Source organism: Oncorhynchus mykiss, chromosome 2 (genome assembly GCF_013265735.2).
Source record: "Oncorhynchus mykiss isolate Arlee chromosome 2, USDA_OmykA_1.1, whole genome shotgun sequence".
Classification (NCBI taxonomy): domain Eukaryota; kingdom Metazoa; phylum Chordata; class Actinopteri; order Salmoniformes; family Salmonidae; genus Oncorhynchus; species Oncorhynchus mykiss.
The window spans coordinates 12,277,527-12,296,330 of NC_048566.1; the positions used below are offsets into that span (position 1 = coordinate 12,277,527).

The 18,804-nt window shown below is 45.1% G+C and overlaps 1 protein-coding gene across 6 annotated transcripts in view; it reads right to left on the minus strand.

The window, feature by feature from the left end:
* LOC110513475 (vacuolar protein sorting-associated protein 13B) overlaps positions 1–13,184 on the minus strand; it is an 818,772-nt gene extending 805,588 nt beyond the window's left edge. For 4 of the 6 annotated variants that reach the window (XM_036938036.1, XM_036938048.1, XM_036938060.1 and 1 more), the window contains exons 1-3: positions 13,029–13,184; positions 10,514–10,672; positions 6,007–6,150 (exon numbers count right to left, since the gene is read on the minus strand). In XM_036938036.1, coding sequence (XP_036793931.1) covers positions 6,007–6,150; positions 10,514–10,660 — 291 coding nt within the window. In that variant the 5' untranslated portion in view covers positions 10,661–10,672; positions 13,029–13,184. The remainder of the gene's footprint in view (positions 1–6,006; positions 6,151–10,513; positions 10,673–13,028) is intronic. The other 2 variants (XM_036938043.1, XM_036938038.1) reach the window with 2 other exon arrangements.
* Between the last annotated feature and the right edge of the window lie 5,620 nt (positions 13,185–18,804).

Sequence of the window (18,804 nt, forward strand, 5' to 3'; positions counted from 1 at the left end):
CCAGCAACACTACAATCCGAGACGTTCTCTGAATATTTCTGGTCACTGGCGATCAGTCCTCGTTCTGAAAAGTACATTTGCAGAGCAGTGTGAGCAATTGTGTCGGCTTGAAGTTGTACAACCGAACTCACAAAAGACAAACACTTTTATTTTTTTAAATAGCCGTTTACTACTAAAACTACTGATCTCTCTGCCTGATGCTAAGAAATAAACCCAGACACATGTACAGAGACATTAAAAAACTACTGATCTCTCTGCCTGATGCTAAGACCTGGTTGAAATAAACCCAGACACATGTACAGAGACATTAAAAAGAGCATTCGCAGAGTGTTTTCTTCTGGCAGGGTGAATAACATGGGAGGACACGGTCATCCTCCAGTTCCCCAATGTGCTCGTCATTGAAGAGCTCCTTTAAAGCAGCGGCCAACGCCGCTTTCATTCCCCCCCCAACAGCTTCTAGAAAACCTGACGAGAATATAACAAAGCAACTGTACAGAGACCATGACGTCACTCAGCCCTGCTGGGAGTTAGTTGACATCACTCAGCCCTGCTCTATAAACAGCCTGGGAGTTAGTTGACATCACTCAGCCCTGCTCTAAAAACAGCCAGGGAGTTAGTTGACATCACTCAGCACTGCTCTAAAAACAGCCAGGGAGTTCGTTGACATCACTCAGCCCTGCTCTAAAAACAGCCAGGGAGTTAGTTGACATCACTCAGCCCTGCTCTAAAAACAGCCTGGGATTAGTTGACATCACTCAGCCCTGCTCTAAAAACAGCCAGGGAGTTAGTTGACGTCACTCAGCCTGGGAGTTAGTTGACATCACTCGGCCCTGCTCTAAAAACAGTCAGGGAGTTAGTTGACATCACTCGGCCCTGCTCTAAAAACAGCCTGGAAGTTAGTTGACATCACTCAGCCCTGCTCTAAAAACAGCCTGGGATTAGTTGACATCACTCAGCCCTGCTCTAAAAACAGCCTGGGATTAGTTGACATCACTCAGCCCTGCTCTAAAAACAGCCAGGGAGTTAGTTGACGTCACTCAGCCTGGGAGTTAGTTGACATCACTCGGCCCTGCTCTAAAAACAGTCAGGGAGTTAGTTGACATCACTCGGCCCTGCTCTAAAAACAGCCTGGAAGTTAGTTGACATCACTCAGCCCTGCTCTAAAAACAGCCTGGGAGTTAGTTGACATCACTCAGCCCTGCTCTAAAAACAGTCAGGGAGTTAGTTGACGTCACTCAGCCTGGGAGTTAGTTGACATCACTCAGCCCTGCTCTAAAAACAGCCTGGGAGTTAGTTGACATCACTCAGCCCTGCTCTAAAAACAGCCTGGGAGTTAGTTGACATCACTCAGCCCTGCTCTAAAAACAGTCAGGGAGTTAGTTGACGTCACTCAGCCTGGGAGTTAGTTGACATCACTCGGCCCTGCTCTAAAAACAGTCAGGGAGTTAGTTGACATCACTCGGCCCTGCTTTAAAAACAGCCTGGGAGTTAGTTGACATCACTCGGCCATGCTCTAAAAACAGCCTGGGATTAGTTGACATCACTAAGCCCTGCTCTAAAAACAGCCAGGGAGTTAGTTGACATCACTCAGCCCTGCTCTAAAAAAAACAGCCTGGGAGTTAGTTGACATCACTCAGCCCTGCTCTAAAAACAGCCAGGGAGTTAGTTGACATTACTCAGCCCTGCTCTAAAAAAAACAGCCAGACAGTTAGTTGACATTACTCAGCCCTGCTCTAAAAACAGCCTGGGAGTTAGTTGACATCACTCAGCCCTGCTCTAAAAACAGCCTGGGAGTTAGTTGACATCACTCAGCCATGCTCTAAAAACAGCCAGGGAGTTAGTTGACATTACTCAGCCCTGCCCTGAAAACAACCTGGGAGTTAGTTGACGTCACTCAGCCTGGGAGTTAGTTGACATCACTCGGCCCTGCTCTAAAAACAGTCAGGGAGTTGGTTGACATCACTCGGCCCTGCTCTAAAAACAGCCTGGGAGTTAGTTGACATCACTCAGCCCTGCTCTAAAAACAGCCTGAGATTATTTGACATCACTCGGCCCTGCTCTAAAAACAGCCTGGGATTAGTTGACATCACTCAGCCCTGCTCTAAAAACAGCCAGGGAGTTAGTTGACATCACTCAGCCCTGCTCTAAAAAAAACAGCCTGGGAGTTAGTTGACATCACTCAGCCCTGCTCTAAAAACAGCCAGGGAGTGAGTTAGTTGACATCACTCAGCCCTGCTCTAAAAAAAACAGCCAGACAGTTAGTTGACATTACTCAGCCCTGCTCTAAAAACAGCCTGGGAGTTAGTTGACATCACTCAGCCCTGCTCTAAAAACAGCCTGGGAGTTAGTTGACATCACTCAGCCATGCTCTAAAAACAGCCAGGGAGTTAGTTGACATTACTCAGCCCTGCCCTGAAAACAACCTGGGAGTTAGTTGACGTCACTCAGCCTGGGAGTTAGTTGACATCACTCGGCCCTGCTCTAAAAACAGTCAGGGAGTTGGTTGACATCACTCGGCCCTGCTCTAAAAACAGCCTGGGAGTTAGTTGACATCACTCAGCCCTGCTCTAAAAACAGCCTGAGATTATTTGACATCACTCAGCCCTGCTCTAAAAACAGCCAGGGAGTTAGTTGACATCACTCGGCCCTGCTCTAAAAACAGCCTGGGATTAGTTGACATCACTCAGCCCTGCTCTAAAAACAGCCAGGGAGTTAGTTGACATCACTCAGCCCTGCTCTAAAAAAAACAGCCAGACAGTTAGTTGACATTACTCAGCCCTGCTCTAAAAACAGCCTGGGAGTTAGTTGACATCACTCAGCCCTGCTCTAAAAACAGCCTGGGAGTTAGTTGACATCACTCAGCCATGCTCTAAAAACAGCCAGGGAGTTAGTTGACATTACTCAGCCCTGCCCTGAAAACAACCTGGGAGTTAGTTGACGTCACTCAGCCTGGGAGTTAGTTGACATCACTCGGCCCTGCTCTAAAAACAGTCAGGGAGTTGGTTGACATCACTCGGCCCTGCTCTAAAAACAGCCTGGGAGTTAGTTGACATCACTCAGCCCTGCTCTAAAAACAGCCTGAGATTATTTGACATCACTCAGCCCTGCTCTAAAAACAGCCAGGGAGTTAGTTGACATCACTCGGCCCTGCTCTAAAAACAGCCTGGGATTAGTTGACATCACTCAGCCCTGCTCTAAAAACAGCCAGGGAGTTAGTTGACATCACTCAGCCCTGCTCTAAAAAAAACAGCCTGGGAGTTAGTTGACATCACTCAGCCCTGCTCTAAAAACAGCCAGGGACTGAGTTAGTTGACATCACTCAGCCCTGCTCTAAAAAAAACAGCCTGGGAGTTAGTTGACATCACTCAGCCCTGCTCTAAAAACAGCCAGGGAGTTAGTTGACATTACTCAGCCCTGCTCTAAAAAAAACAGCCAGACAGTTAGTTGACATCACTCAGCCATGCTCTAAAAACAGCCAGGGAGTTAGTTGACATCACTCAGCCCTGCCCTGAAAACAACCTGGGAGTTAGTTGACGTCACTCAGCCTGGGAGTTGGTTGACATCACTCGGCCCTGCTCTAAAAACAGCCTGGGAGTTAGTTGACATTACTCAGCCCTGCTCTAAAAACAGCCTGGGAGTTAGTTGACATCACTCAGCCATGCTCTAAAAACAGCCAGGGAGTTAGTTGACATCACTCAGCCCTGCTCTAAAAACAGCCAGGGAGTTAGTTGACATCACTCAGCCCTGCTCTAAAAACAACCTGGGAGTTAGTTGACGTCACTCAGCCTGGGAGTTAGTTGACATCACTCGGCCCTGCTCTAAAAACAGTCAGGGAGTTGGTTGACATCACTCGGCCCTGCTCTAAAAACAGCCTGGGAGTTAGTTGACATCACTCAGCCCTGCTCTAAAAACAGCCTGAGATTAGTTGACATCACTCGGCCCTGCTATAAAAACAGCCAGGGAGTTAGTTGACATTACTCGGCCATGCTCTAAAAACAGCCAGGGAGTTCGTTGACATCACTCGGCCCTGCTCTAAAAACAGCCAGGGAGTTCGTTGACATCATTCGGCCCTGCTCTAAAAACAGCCAGGGAATTAGTTGACATCGCTCAGCCCTGCTGAGAGTTAGTTGACATCGCTCAGCCCTGCTGAGAGTTAGTTGACATCGCTCAGCCCTGCTGAGAGTTAGTTGACATCGCTCAGCCCTGCTGAGAGTTAGTTGACATCGCTCAGCCCTGCTGAGAGTTAGTTGACATCGCTCAGCCCTGCTGAGAGTTAGTTGACATCGCTCAGCCCTGCTGAGAGTTAGTTGACATCGCTCAGCCCTGCTGAGAGTTAGTTGACATCGCTCAGCCCTGCTGAGAGTTAGTTGACATCGCTCAGCCCTGCTGAGAGTTAGTTGACATCGCTCAGCCCTGCTGAGAGTTAGTTGACATCGCTCAGCCCTGCTGAGAGTTAGTTGACATCGCTCAGCCCTGCTGAGAGTTAGTTGACATCGCTCAGCCCTGCTGAGAGTTAGTTGACATCGCTCAGCCCTGCTGAGAGTTAGTTGACATCGCTCAGCCCTGCTGAGAGTTAGTTGACATCGCTCAGCCCTGCTGAGAGTTAGTTGACATCGCTCAGCCCTGCTGAGAGTTAGTTGACATCGCTCAGCCCTGCTGAGAGTTAGTTGACATCGCTCAGCCCTGCTGAGAGTTAGTTGACATCGCTCAGCCCTGCTGAGAGTTAGTTGACATCGCTCAGCCCTGCTGAGAGTTAGTTGACATCGCTCAGCCCTGCTGAGAGTTAGTTGACATCGCTCAGCCCTGCTGAGAGTTAGTTGACATCACTCAGCCCTGCTGAGAGTTAGTTACTTTTGGGTTTCTTTCTGTTGTCCTATATTCTTCAGGGGATTCCTTCCCCCAGACTCGGCAAGAATAATTAAGCGTTGATGAAGAAGATAACAGCAGCTGCTACTTATCCCTGTCAAATTAACACCTTGTAACCCTTTTGTCCGGGTTGGAACGTTACAACACAACGAAATAACGGCACCAACAGGCTGTGATTCCAGTCGGCTTTAATCTGCCCCTCTGAGGCACCGTGGTTAAATCGGCTCTACGGACGCTCAGTAGACATGCAAACCAATTGGAGACGCAGACCTTAGAATTGGAGACGCAAGACGAAGAAACGATGTGTCAAAATGAGTCCAAATGAGCACCCTGACTGAGACCCTAAGCCAACCTGTCTGAGACCCTAAGCCAACCTGTCTGAGACCCTAAGCCAACCTGTCTGAGACCCTAAGCCAACCTGACTGAGACCCTAAGCCAACCTGTCTGAGACCCTAAGCCAACCTGTCTGAGGCCCTAAACCAACCTGTCTGAGGCCCTAAGCCAACACGAAGAAAGAGGTGAACTGAGCCATGGGGCTGTTGGACTGCTGCGGAGACAGAGGGGGGTTCTGGGTAAAGGAGTCTAGAATGTAGTGAACTGAGTCATGGGCTGTTTGGACTGCTGCGGAGACAGAGAAGGTTCTGGGTAGAGGAGTCTAGAATGTGCTGCGGAGACAGAGGGGGTTCTGGGTAAAGGAGTCTAGAATGTGGTGAACTGAGCCATGGGGCTGTTGGACTGCTGAGGGGACAGAGGGGGTTCTGGGTAAAGGAGTCTAGAATGTGGTGAACTGAGTCATGGGCTGTTTGGACTGCTGCGGAGACAGAGAGGGTTCTGGGTAGAGGAGTCTAGAAAGGAAGTTGGATCGGGAAGAAACCAACAACACGTTTTAAACCAAGTCTATTCCTGTGGAACGTTATATGACAGAGATTCTAACTTGGGTCATGTAAAAACCTCTCCCCTTAAGATATCGAGGAAGGCTTGAACTTCTTTCAGTGATACAGCAAGACTGTAAGGTCTCAGAAATACACACCAGCTTCGGAATGCCATGACAGTATGCACTAAATTGGAGTACTGCACTTGTCTGCAGTGCACCGATCATCAGTGGGCTCCTGTATAAACGTCAAACCCAGCGGTACTAACCTGCGCTCCGTCCTTCAGTTTGAGGATGCACTCCATTGTGTTAATGGTGATGACCACGGCCTCGGAGCCCAGTTTGGTCCAGGGTACGTGGATACGCAACTCATGTATGTGACCGCTCAGGAAGGTAAAGGGCAGTTTCAGCTCCTAGAAACAGGGAATACAATTAAATGAATTCACTGCATTGGCTCAGTGGGTTGGAGCCTGGGTCTGGCAATGCTATGGGAAGTAGGGTCAAGATATGAGGGTACGATCTCTACAGGAGATCATCTGTGGACAACTGACCAGACATGAGGGTACGATCTCTACAGGAGATCATCTGTGGACAACTGACCAGACATGAGGGTACGATCTCTAGAGGAGATCATCTGTGGACAACTGACCAGATATGAGGGTACGATCTCTAGAGGAGATCATCTGTGGACAACTGACCAGACATGAGGGTACGATCTCCTCTAACTTCTGAACAAGAAGAAGTCAACAGGAAACCTTCTGTATATAAATTGGATTGGGGACCATATTCAGACCTTTAAGGCCCTGATGTCATTCTGGGTTTTATATTGTTAATTAACCTTTAGGCATGTCAGTTAAGAAAAATATATTATTTACAATGACGGCCTAACAGGGAATTGTGGGTTAGCAGCCTTGTTCGGGGACAGAACAGATTTCTACCTTGTCAGCTCGGGGATTCGATCCAGCAACCTTTCGGTTACCGGCCCAACGCTCTAACCAATAGGCTACCTGACCCCCCTCTAACCACTAGGCTACCTGCCTCCCCCCTCTAACCACTAGGCTACCTGCCTCCCCCCTCTAACCACTAGGCTACCTGCCTCCCCCCTCTAACCACTAGGCTACCTGCCTCCCCCCTCTAACCACTAGGCTACCTGCCTCCCCCCTCTAACCACTAGGCTACCTGCCTCCCCCCTCTAACCACTAGGCTACCTGCCTCCCCCCTCTAACCACTAGGCTACCTGCCTCCCCCCTCTAACCACTAGGCTACCTGCCTCCCCCCTCTAACCACTAGGCTACCTGCCTCCCCCCTCTAACCACTAGGCTACCTGCCTCCCCCCTCTAACCACTAGGCTACCTGCCTCCCCCCTCTAACCACTAGGCTACCTGCCTCCCCCCTCTAACCACTAGGCTACCTGCCTCCCCCCTCTAACCACTAGGCTACCTGCCTCCCCCCTCTAACCACTAGGCTACCTGCCTCCCCCCTCTAACCACTAGGCTACCTGCCTCCCCCCTCTAACCACTAGGCTACCTGCCTCCCCCTTCTAACCACTAGGCTACCTGCCTCCCCCCTCTAACCACTAGGCTACCTGCCTCCCCCCTCTAACCACTAGGCTACCTGCCTCCCCCCTCTAACCACTAGGCTACCTGCCTCCCCCCTCTAACCACTAGGCTACCTGCCCCCCCTCCCCCCTCTAACCACTAGACTACCTGCCCCCCCCCCCCCCCCCCCTCTAACCACTAGGTTACCTGCCCCCCCCCCCTCTAACCACTAGGTTACCTGCCCCCCCCCCCTCTAACCACTAGGTTACCTGCCCCCCCTCCCCCCTCTAACCACTAGACTACCTGCCCCTCCCCCCTCTAACCACTAAACTACCTGCCTCCCCCCTCTAACCACTAGACTACCTGCCTCCCCCCTCTAACCACTAGACTACCTGCCTCCCCCCTCTAACCACTAGACTACCTGCCCCTCCCCCCTCTAACCACTAAACTACCTGCCCCCCCCCTCTAACCACTAGGCTACCTGCCTCCCCCCTCTAACCACTAGGCTACCTGCCTCCCCCCTCTAACCACTAGACTACCTGCCCCCCCCTCTAACCACTAGACTACCTGCCTCCCCCCTCTAACCACTAGACTACCTGCCTCCCCCCTCTAACCACTAGACTACCTGCCTCCCCCCTCTAACCACTAGACTACCTGCCTCCCCCCTCTAACCACTAGGCTACCTGCCTCCCCCCTCTAACCACTAGGCTACCTGCCTCCCCCCTCTAACCACTAGGCTACCTGCCTCCCCCCTCTAACCACTAGACTACCTGCCTCCCCCCTCTAACCACTAGACTACCTGCCTCCCCCCTCTAACCACTAGACTACCTGCCTCCCCCCTCTAACCACTAGGCTACCTGCCTCCCCCCTCTAACCACTAGGCTACCTGCCTCCCCCCTCTAACCACTAGGCTACCTGCCTCCCCCCTCTAACCACTAGGCTACCTGCCTCCCCCCTCTAACCACTAGGCTACCTGCCTCCCCCCTCTAACCACTAGGCTACCTGCCTCCCCCCTCTAACCACTAGGCTACCTGCCTCCCCCCTCTAACCACTAGGCTACCTGCCTCCCCCCTCTAACCACTAGGCTACCTGCCTCCCCCCTCTAACCACTAGGCTACCTGCCTCCCCCCTCTAACCACTAGGCTACCTGCCTCCCCCCTCTAACCACTAGGTTACCTGCCCCCCCTCCCCCCTCTAACCACTAGACTACCTGCCTCCCCCCTCTAACCACTAGACTACCTGCCCCCCCAAAAGGTCTCAATATCTGAACAAGAACACATAACCATCAAAAGCCATTGAATTGAGCAAAATAGAGAATGTTTCAAATCTGGATCTAAAGTGATCACTAAAATCCACATCCTCTGACCACTAGGCTACCTGCCCCCCACCCCCCCTTCTCTAACCACTAGGCTACCTGCCCCCCACCCCCCCTTCTCTAACCACTAGGTTACCTGCCCCCCCCCCCCCCCCCTCTCTAACCACTAGGCTACCAGAAGTGATCACTAAAATCCACGTTGAGTTACAGCCGCGTCATCAATCACTGGACACAGACTGTTTGACATCAGCACTGGTGGGATCCCCGTCCCTGTCCCTGGGTGTCACTATTGAGCAGGAACAGACAGACAGGTGGCAGGGTGACACACGTCTAGCCACCGGACGATGGAACAAGTGACCTCTTGTGGGAAAAGAGCAGACTCCAACTGAGACTGACCTGACCTCCATTCATAAAGTTACCTCAGGAAAAGAGCAGACTCCAACTGAGACTGACCTGACCTCCATTCATAAAGTTACCTCAGGAAAAGAGCAGACTCCAATAGAGACTGACCTGACCTCCATTCATAAAGTTACCTCAGGAAAAGAGCAGACTCCAATTGAGACTGACCTGACCTCCATTCATAAAGTTACCTCAGGAAAAGAGCAGACTCCAACTGAGACTGACCTGACCTCCATTCATAAAGTTACCTCAGGAAAAGAGCAGACTCCAATAGAGACTGACCTGACCTCCATTCATAAAGTTACCTCAGGAAAAGAGCAGACTCCAACTGAGACTGACCTGACCTCCATTCATAAAGTTACCTCAGGAAAAGAGCAGACTCCAATAGAGACTGACCTGACCTCCATTCATAAAGTTACCTCAGGAAAAGAGCAGACTCCAATTGAGACTGACCTGACCTCCATTCATAAAGTTACCTCAGGAAAAGAGCAGACTCCAATAGAGACTGACCTGAACTCCATTCATAAAGTTACCTCAGGAAAAGAGCAGACTCCAATAGAGACTGAACTGAACTCCATTCATAAAGTTACCTCAGGAAAAGAGCAGACTCCAATTGAGACTGACCTGACCTCCATTCATAAAGTTACCTCAGGAAAAGAGCAGACTCCAATAGAGACTGACCTGACCTCCATTCATAAAGTTACCTCAGGAAAAGAGCAGACTCCAATAGAGACTGACCTGACCTCCATTCATAAAGTTACCTCAGCAAAAGAGCAGATACAAAGTCAATAGCATTACTAAGAGTTATTCCTGGACATTGAAGTGTTAATACCGGGTTATTACAGGGTTATTACTGTGGTATTACAGTGTTAATACTAGGTTATTACCGTGGTATTACAGGGGTATTACAGGGGTAATACCATGTTATTACAGTGTTATTACTGTGTTATTACAGGGGTATTACCGTGTTATTACAGGGGTATTACCGTGTTATTACAGTGTTATTATCGTGTTATTACAGGGGTATTACCGTGTTATTACAGGGGTATTACAGGGGTATTACAGGGGTATTACAGGGGTATTACAGGGGTATTAGTGTTAATACCGTGTTATTACAGTGTTAATACCAGGTTATTACCCTGTTATTACAGGGGTATTACCGTGGTATTACAGTGTTAATACTAGGTTATTACCGTGGTATTACAGGGTTATTACAGGGGTATTCGTGTTAATACCGTGTTATTACAGTGTTAATACCAGGTTATTACCGTGTTATTACCGTGTTAATACCGTGTTAATACCGTGTTAATACCGTGTTAATACCAGGTTATTACCGTGTTATTACTGTGTTAATACCAGGTTATTACAGTGTTAATACCGTGTTAATACCAGGTTAATACCAGGTTAATACCAGGTTAATACCAGGTTAATACCAGGTTATTACCGTGTTATTACTGCGTTATTACCAGGTTATTACAGTGTTAATATGCTTTATTCCAGTTTAATTCCAGGATGAATTCATACCTGCTCCAGGACATCCAGCTTCAGTTCCAGCTTGCTCAGTACTACGTCTCCTCCCCATAGCGACAGCTGCAGGTCAGAGGGCTTCAGGTTCTTGATGTATTTGTTCACGTAGGTCATCAACAGGGGCGTGACATAGGACTCCAACATCCTGCCTCTGTCCTGGACCACAAACACAATAGGGAAGAAAGGAGAGGAGTCATTCCAAGTCACAACACATAGTTTTAAAAAAATGTAAAGGTTGAATAAAGCAAGTTGAGCTAGCCAAATAACATATCTGGTAACCGAGGGCTATCCTTAGCTAGCCAAATAACATATCTGGTAACCAAGGGCTATCCTTAGCTAGCCAAATAACATATCTGGTAACCGAGGGCTATCCTTAGTTAGCCAAATAACATATCTGGTAACCGAGAACTATCGATAAGCTAGCCAAATAACCTATCTGGTAACCGAGGGCTATCCTTAGCTAGCCAAATAATATATCTGGTAACTGAGGGCTATCCTTAGCTAGCCAAATAATATATCTGGTAACCGAGGGCTATCCTTAGCTAGCCAAATAACATATCTGGTAACCGAGGGTGATCCTTAGCTAGCCAAATAACATATCTGGTAACCGAGGGTGATCCTTAGCTAGCCAAATAACATCTGGTAACCGAGGGCGATCCTTAGCTAGCCAAACAACATCTGGTAACCGAGGGCTATCCTTAGCTAGCCTAATAACATATCTGGTAACCGAGGGCTATCCTTAGCTAGCCAAATAACATATCTGGTAACCGAGGGCTATCCTTAGCTAGCCAAATAACATATCTGGTAACCGAGGGCTATCCTTAGCTAGCCAAATAACATATCTGGTAACCGAGGGCTATCCTTAGCTAGCCAAATAACATATCTGGTAACTGAGGGCTATCCTTAGCTAGCCAAATAACATATCTGGTAACCGAGGGCTATCCTTAGCTAGCCAAATAACACATCTGGTAACCGAGGGCTATCCTTAGCTAGCCAAATAACATATCTGGTAACCGAGGGCTATCCTTAGCTAGCCATGCCTACAGCCCTTCAAAAAGCCCTCCAGTCAAACGAACTGCCCTAGCTAGAGATGCAGGACTGTAGAGAACTGGTAGAACCAGTCACATGGTAATGTGTGTTATAGATCGTCCTTTACTTGACAACATTAAAGTTACAGCGAATCACCTCACACAACATCATGTGGTTTTGCCTTTTCATGTATCCAAATCTATGTGACTTGAGTGTGGATGATTTGCTAGATTGCATTGCTTACGTATTGAGACTGTAGAGTTTATCAACGTTGTTATTCGTTATTCACCGAGTATTTATTCCTCGTGTCACTATTTTTGTATTTGTCATCTTTAACTCTGCATTGTTGGAAAAGGGACCCGTAACTATTTCATGGTTAGTTTTACACCTGTTGTTTACGAAGCATGAGACAAATACAATTTGACGTGAACTGTGACAGCTCACTACAGCCTGGCAGCTAGCTAGATAGTGTAGCCATAGAGAATGATAGAGGCCTCTAGTGGCCAAAGGGCCATTTAAGCACGGGCAGCACCATGAAGGGCTTCCACCATAGTTCCGCCATTTTAAAGTAGTCAACCGGGTGGGGATTCCTGAGTTGTAACAATGCACATATTACCAACGCTTATTTTGCATATTTACAATATAAAAATAAAAATGAGAATCAAAATTGTCAACGGTATAACAGTAACAACAATAACCAAGTGTCAAAATAGCCATACATTCAACAATAACAATAAGCATACAGTAGAGGACATGTGCAGGTTGATTGGTCTATCTCTATAGGTGTATCTGATGTGTACTGACGCTTTCATCTGGATTAAATCCAATGTATGTTTAATCTAAAATGTGGTCGGAGGCGCAATATGGATGAGACGCATGTTGCTGAACCTCTGGAGGCATGAAGAGGCCACCACCTCGCCAGGCACCTCGTAATAACGAGGAGGGCTCCGTATAGTTCCGCATTGACATGATTGGTTGACTGTAGGTGAGGGCGGGAAGTCCCTGTATAAACACAAACTCGCTTCCTTCACATCTTCCTTCCACACAGCTGCTCTACGAAGCGCAACAAGTATTAACGCCATGACTTCTGCAGAGACCGTATCACCGTAAATACCGCACCGCCAGATTGACCATGAAGCGCCTTTAAAAGGACATCTTAATATTGTTGATTGGGGTCCATACAATGCAACCCAGCTAGCTAGCACAATTAGCATGCAAGTTTCAACAAACTTGTGGGCCTGGCACGTACCATTAGTTATCTACCTAGTTAGCAGCAGTTAATAGGGCTGGTTAGAGTTAGTTCGCTAGCTGATTAGTTATTGGACTATTATAAACAGGTGTCCGTGTTGCATTCTGGTAAAGTGTTGGCTAGCCAAATGACAGTTGTGTTGGATAGCTCCAGTCCTAACCTGAGCCTAGCTAGATATCTAGCCATTTCAGTAGCCAAATAAACGAAGCTTATACGACTGCCGTCTCTACTTACACTCAATTATTTCCCTTACGTGTTTGCTGCAGTTTTCAACGAATCTCTTCGGTAGCACACTAGTTAATTCATCCCGTTAGCTGAAGCAAGGCACATTTTTTGTCTCAGGCAAACGTCATCGTCAACTAACACAGAACTTCCGCGTGTTAACTGGTGTCGTCATTTCCTGGTTAGGTATCAAACACCACGCCCCCTCACCCCCGTGATGGGACCAAACCAATACATTTACGCGGTTCCCTTTCCTTGCCTCGTCTCATTCATAAAATAGAGTGAATTGTGTTCAGAGCAAAATGGTGTACATTTATCAAGCGCAATTGAAACACAAAACGATTGCGGTTTGAGGCTACATGATCTGCATACAAGTAGCTAGTCAACTTCTTAAATTTAGCTCATGAATGGTTTGATTATAATTCTAGCATGATACAGTAATTAAAATTAAAATAGATTAATAGTAGAAAATGTATGGCTATAATAAAAATGTATCAAATGTTGCACCAGAGTACTTGGAATAGGAATAAACAATGAAAGCTAAATGTGTCGTTCATCATGCCGAAATCTTTAAACGAATGCTTAGTCTTTAGATTCTAGTCTGCAGGTGTCAACTGCTCGTCATTGTCGACATGTTGATTACTTCTCCCAGCAAATTCTGAAATGTCTGATTTCAATACAATAGAATGAATAATAGTAGATCCAATAAAGGTCAATACATGTATTATTGTATTACTGTTATGTTCATTTTCTCTGGAGATTTTCAAATGTAAGAAAATAATCTGATTTAAACCACTTGATTACTGCTTGAGCTGTTGAATTCTGATGTTTATTTCATTTCATATTAAAAACTTCTCCCTTATTTCCAGGTGTAGTTTTACAAATCACACACAACTTATTCCTCTCATGCCCTTTTAATCATGAAATGTAATGACAAATACATAGCCGAATACATGTAAAAAGGGACAATCAGCTGTTTCTACATCCATTTTTGGACTTATAAATGAATGGTACCCGTTGATTGTTGAAGAATATAACTTCATGAGCTTAGTTCCACTGTCACACCCCATCAGAACCCTAAATATACAGTGCCTTCAGAGAGTATTCGTACCTCTTGACTTATTCCACATGTTGTTGTGTTACAGCCCTGAATTCAAAACGGATTAAATATATTTTTATTCTCACCCATCTACACACAATACCCCGTCATGACAAAGTGGAGAAAAAAGTATTTTTAGAAATGTTTGCAAATGTATTGAAAATGAAATACAGAAATATCTCATGTACGTAAGAATTCACACCCCTGAGTCAATACATGTTAGAATCACCTTTGGCAGCGATTACAGCTGTTAGTCTTTCTGGGTAAGTCTCTAAGATTGATTACAGCTGTTAGTCTTTCTGGGTAAGTCTCTAAGATTGATTACAGCTGTTAGTCTTTCTGGGTAAGTCTCTAAGATTGATTACAGCTGTTAGTCTTTCTGGGTAAATCTCTAAGAGCTTTGAACAACCTGGATTGTACAAAATTTTCCCATTATTATTATCTGTCAAATTGGTATTGTTCGTTGCTAGACAACTGTTTACAAGTCTGGCCTTAGATTTTCAAGCAGATTTTTATCAAAACTGTAACTCGTCCAATCAGGAACATTCACTGTCGTTTTGGTAATCACCTCCAGTGTAGAATTATCCTGGTGTTTTAGGTTCTTGTCTGTTGAAAGGTGAATTAATCTCACCATTGTCTGGTGAAAGGTGAATTCATCTCACCATTGTCTGGTGAAAGGTGAATTCATCTCACCATTGTCTGGTGAAAGGTGAATTAATCTCGCCATTGTCCTGTTGAAAGTGAATTAATCTCACCATTGTCTGGTGAAAGGTGAATTAATCTCACCATTGTCCTGTTGAAAGTGAATTCATATCACCATTGTCTGTTGAAAGGTGAATTTATCTCACCATTGTCTGTTGAAAGGTGAATTCATCTCACCATTGTCCTGTTGAAAGGTGAATTCATCTCACCATTGTCTGTTGAAGGTGAATTCATCTCACCATTGTCCTGTTGAAAGGTGAATTCATCTCACCATTGTCTGGTGAAAATCAGACTGAACCAGGTTTTCATCTAGGATTTTGCCTGCGCTTAAATCAATTTGTTTATTTTTTTTATCCTGACCACCTTCCCAGTCATTAACGATTACAAGCACACCCAAAACACTCAGGCTCCCGAGTGGCACAGCCATCTAAGCCACTGCATCTCAGTGCAAGAGGTGATACCTGTAATTCTTGGTAGTGACTGGGTGTATTGATACACCATCCAAAGTGTAATTAAGAACTTCACCATGCTCAAAGGGATATTCATTGTCTGATTGTTTTGTTTGTTGAATCCAGGCTGAATCACATGTGGCTTTGATTGGGAGTCCCTTCGGGTGGTGAACAATTGGCCCAGCATTGTCCGGGATAGTGCGCCATTGTAAAATAAGAATTTGTTCTTAACTGATTTGCCTAGTTAAATAAATGTTAAATACATATATTTTTATAAATATGCAGCCACCACTATGCAAGAAAATACAGAGAGTGGTACTCTCAATAGTACAATAGTGCAATAGTACAATAATATACAATAGTGTTGTATTGTATTGGATTTGCCCCAAACATAACACTTTCTATTCAGAACAAAAAGTGAATTGCTTTGCCACATTTTTTGCAGTTTTACTTTAGTGCCTAGTTGCAAACAGGAAGCATGTTTTGGAATATTTTTATTCTGTACAGACTTCCTTCTTTTCCCTCTGTAAGTTAGGTTAGTGTTGTGGAGTAACTACAATGTTGTCGATCCCATCCTCAGTTTTCTCCTATCACAGTCATTAAACTCATTAACTGTTTTAAAGTCACCATTGGCCTCATGGTGAAATCCCTGAGTGGTTTCTTTCCTCTCCGGCTGCTGAGTTAGGAAGGACACCTGTATCTTGGTAGTGACTGGGTATATTGATACACCATCCAAAGTGTAATTGAGAACTTCACCATGCTCAAAGGGATATTCAATGTCTGCTTGTTTTTTTTACCCATCTACCAACGGGTTGCCTTCTTTCCGAGGCATTGAAAAACCTCCCTGGTCTCTGTGGTTGAATCTGTGTTTTGGAAATTCATTGCTCGACTGGTGGGGTACAGCGATGAAGCAGTCACTAATAAAATCATGTTGAACACTATTATTGCACACAGAGTGAGTCCGTGCAACTTATTATGTGACTTGTTAAAACACATTTTTTACTCCTGAACTTATTAAGACTTGTCATAACAAAGTGGTTTAATAGTTATTGACTCAAGACATTTCAGCTTTTCCTTCTTTTTTAAAAATTACTTTTCAAGAATTTCAAAAAGCATAATTCCACTTTGTCATTCTGGGGTATTGTGATGTCATTCTGGGGTATTGTGATGTCATTCTGGGGTATTGTGATGTCATTCTGGGGTATTGTGATGTCATTCTGGGGTATTGTGATGTCATTCTGGGGTATTGTGGGTAGGCCAGTGACAAAAAAAGATATACATTTTATCCATTTCAAATTCAGGCTGTAATATAACAACGTGGATAAGGTCAAGGGGTATGAATACTTTCTGAAGGCACCGTAACCTTGTTTTAATCCAATGTTTACTTATGTAATTAAAGAAAGGTTAAATAAAATGTTTTTAAAAAAAAATTGTAAACACAGAAAATGTAAACAAACTATTATAGCCTCTGGTTAAAAAATATCATATGTTGATATCGTGGATGGTCTTGGTTCCTTGTATCCACAGTTCTGTCTATGAATTTGAGAGTGGTTCCATGTCTCCTTGCTCATCCCTCAGCTGGTTACCTGAACCAGGGGTGGGGAGGCCGCTTTGTTATTGTTTCTAATACTGATTGCCTCTTTAATGAAAAAAATATATACGTTCCTTTTATGTAACAAAATGCATAACTAACATAGTCCTGTCTTGTTTGTTATTTATTCCAGAATAAAGGTCTCTGGTATCTATTGTTATATTACCATAATAAAAGTCTGGTGCATAATAAACAGGCCTGGTGTCAGCTAGGGTTGTCCAACGCCAGGTCCTGTTGATATATAGAGTCAGGGGTAAGTGAGGCTATTGAGCACTTAGCTGTTATCCTCTCTCAGTGAGATAAGGCTAGTGAGGACACAGCTCTAAACCTGGCCCTAACCCTGGCCCCAACCCTAACCCTGGCCCCAACCCTGGCCCTAAACCTGGCCCCAACTCTGGCCCTAACCCTGGCCCCAAAAATAACCCTGGCCCTAATATACTGTAACTTTTGACTCTTCAGTTAGACATGTGAGTTCCCATTCTTAGCCCCGATGACGTGTACACTGACTTGGCGTGGGTTTAGTGCTAACATGTGTCCTCGCACTGAAATTATTTAAAGAGAGGATTTTGTTTCAGCCAATAGTCAATGTGGCTGCTCCTTTGAGAGGATTTGTTCCAGCCAATAGTCAATGTAGCTGCTCCTTTGATGTCCAATCACAATATTAGAAACCCTTTGTCACTGCAAATAAAGTCAGGATATGCCCACTGGATTTAAGTGTTTGACTAAAAACAATCACATTTCTTCAAAACACGAAGGGCTATAATACCAATAGAAATGAATAGCAAATGGACTGGTAAAGAGGTCTGAGAATATGTGAAAATACTGTCCCGTTTGTGAACGCTCCTGTCAACGGGCAGGACATCGGACAGCTCTATATTTGTTCCTTTTAAGATCGACTTTCCTCGAGTTTCACCCTAAATCTTCGGGCTCCCCATGGCGTTTCAGGCTACAGCTTAACCTTCCCAAGAAGGTTATTTTCCCTGTTGGAAATGGGAAAGCTTCGGAGCGGAGTTACATAGGAGGGGTTTAAATGTGGAGACCGATTAAACGTCAAACTCACTTATACAGCGTTTAGGGGTTTGTTACTCGGGTTAGTTTTAGCACACTTGTTGCCAAGCAGTCGTCATAATATAGCTTTTGATTATGACGTGAGCTTTCAGTGTGTGTGTGTTTTGAATATCGAACTTCTTTTTGAAAGAACAGACCCGGATGGTGACATTACGATGTGTTACAGACGTCATTGAGAGCTGTTAGTTGTGTTAAATATTTATTTTGAAAAATATATAGTTAATTGTTGTGTTTTTAATTATTCAAGTGTATTCTTATAGGCCTAATTTTTAAAATCCGAAATGTGTGTTTTGTTATTACATATATTACTAAAATATTGTTTAAAAATAAAAATTGTTTAAAAAAAAAATAACTGTAAGAATATTGTTATATTGTAATGGTATTATTAGTATTATTAAGAGTAAAGCACCGTAGGTCATTTGTACCATTAATTCTAAATTAAGTTGACAATGACGTGTCCTGTTTTCCTGGTTATCAAAACAAAAGGGTTACAGACTATAATCATTTTAAAAAAGGACACTAGATCAAATGGAAAAATAGTATCACATAATTCTAATTTACATCATTGAAATGTCGATTATTGTTAGCATTTCCTATCAATGAAATGCCTGATATAATAGACACACGATTATTACTAGGCCCCGTGGGGCCCAATTGTAAAGGTAGGCCTGGATTACAGGACCAGTTGTCTTCCATCCGTAGTATGCTTCTGATTATTGTCACGATGGGTTCTATTGTTGTCGCTGTTGCGTTATTGTTTTTATATTGCTCTAAAATACCACTACTTCTGTCAGCTGTTGCACCCGCAGTAGAATGGGGCTCAATTCAGTGAACCAATCGAAAGCGGTTGCTTTTTAGGTTATGCATTTCGCTGCACCT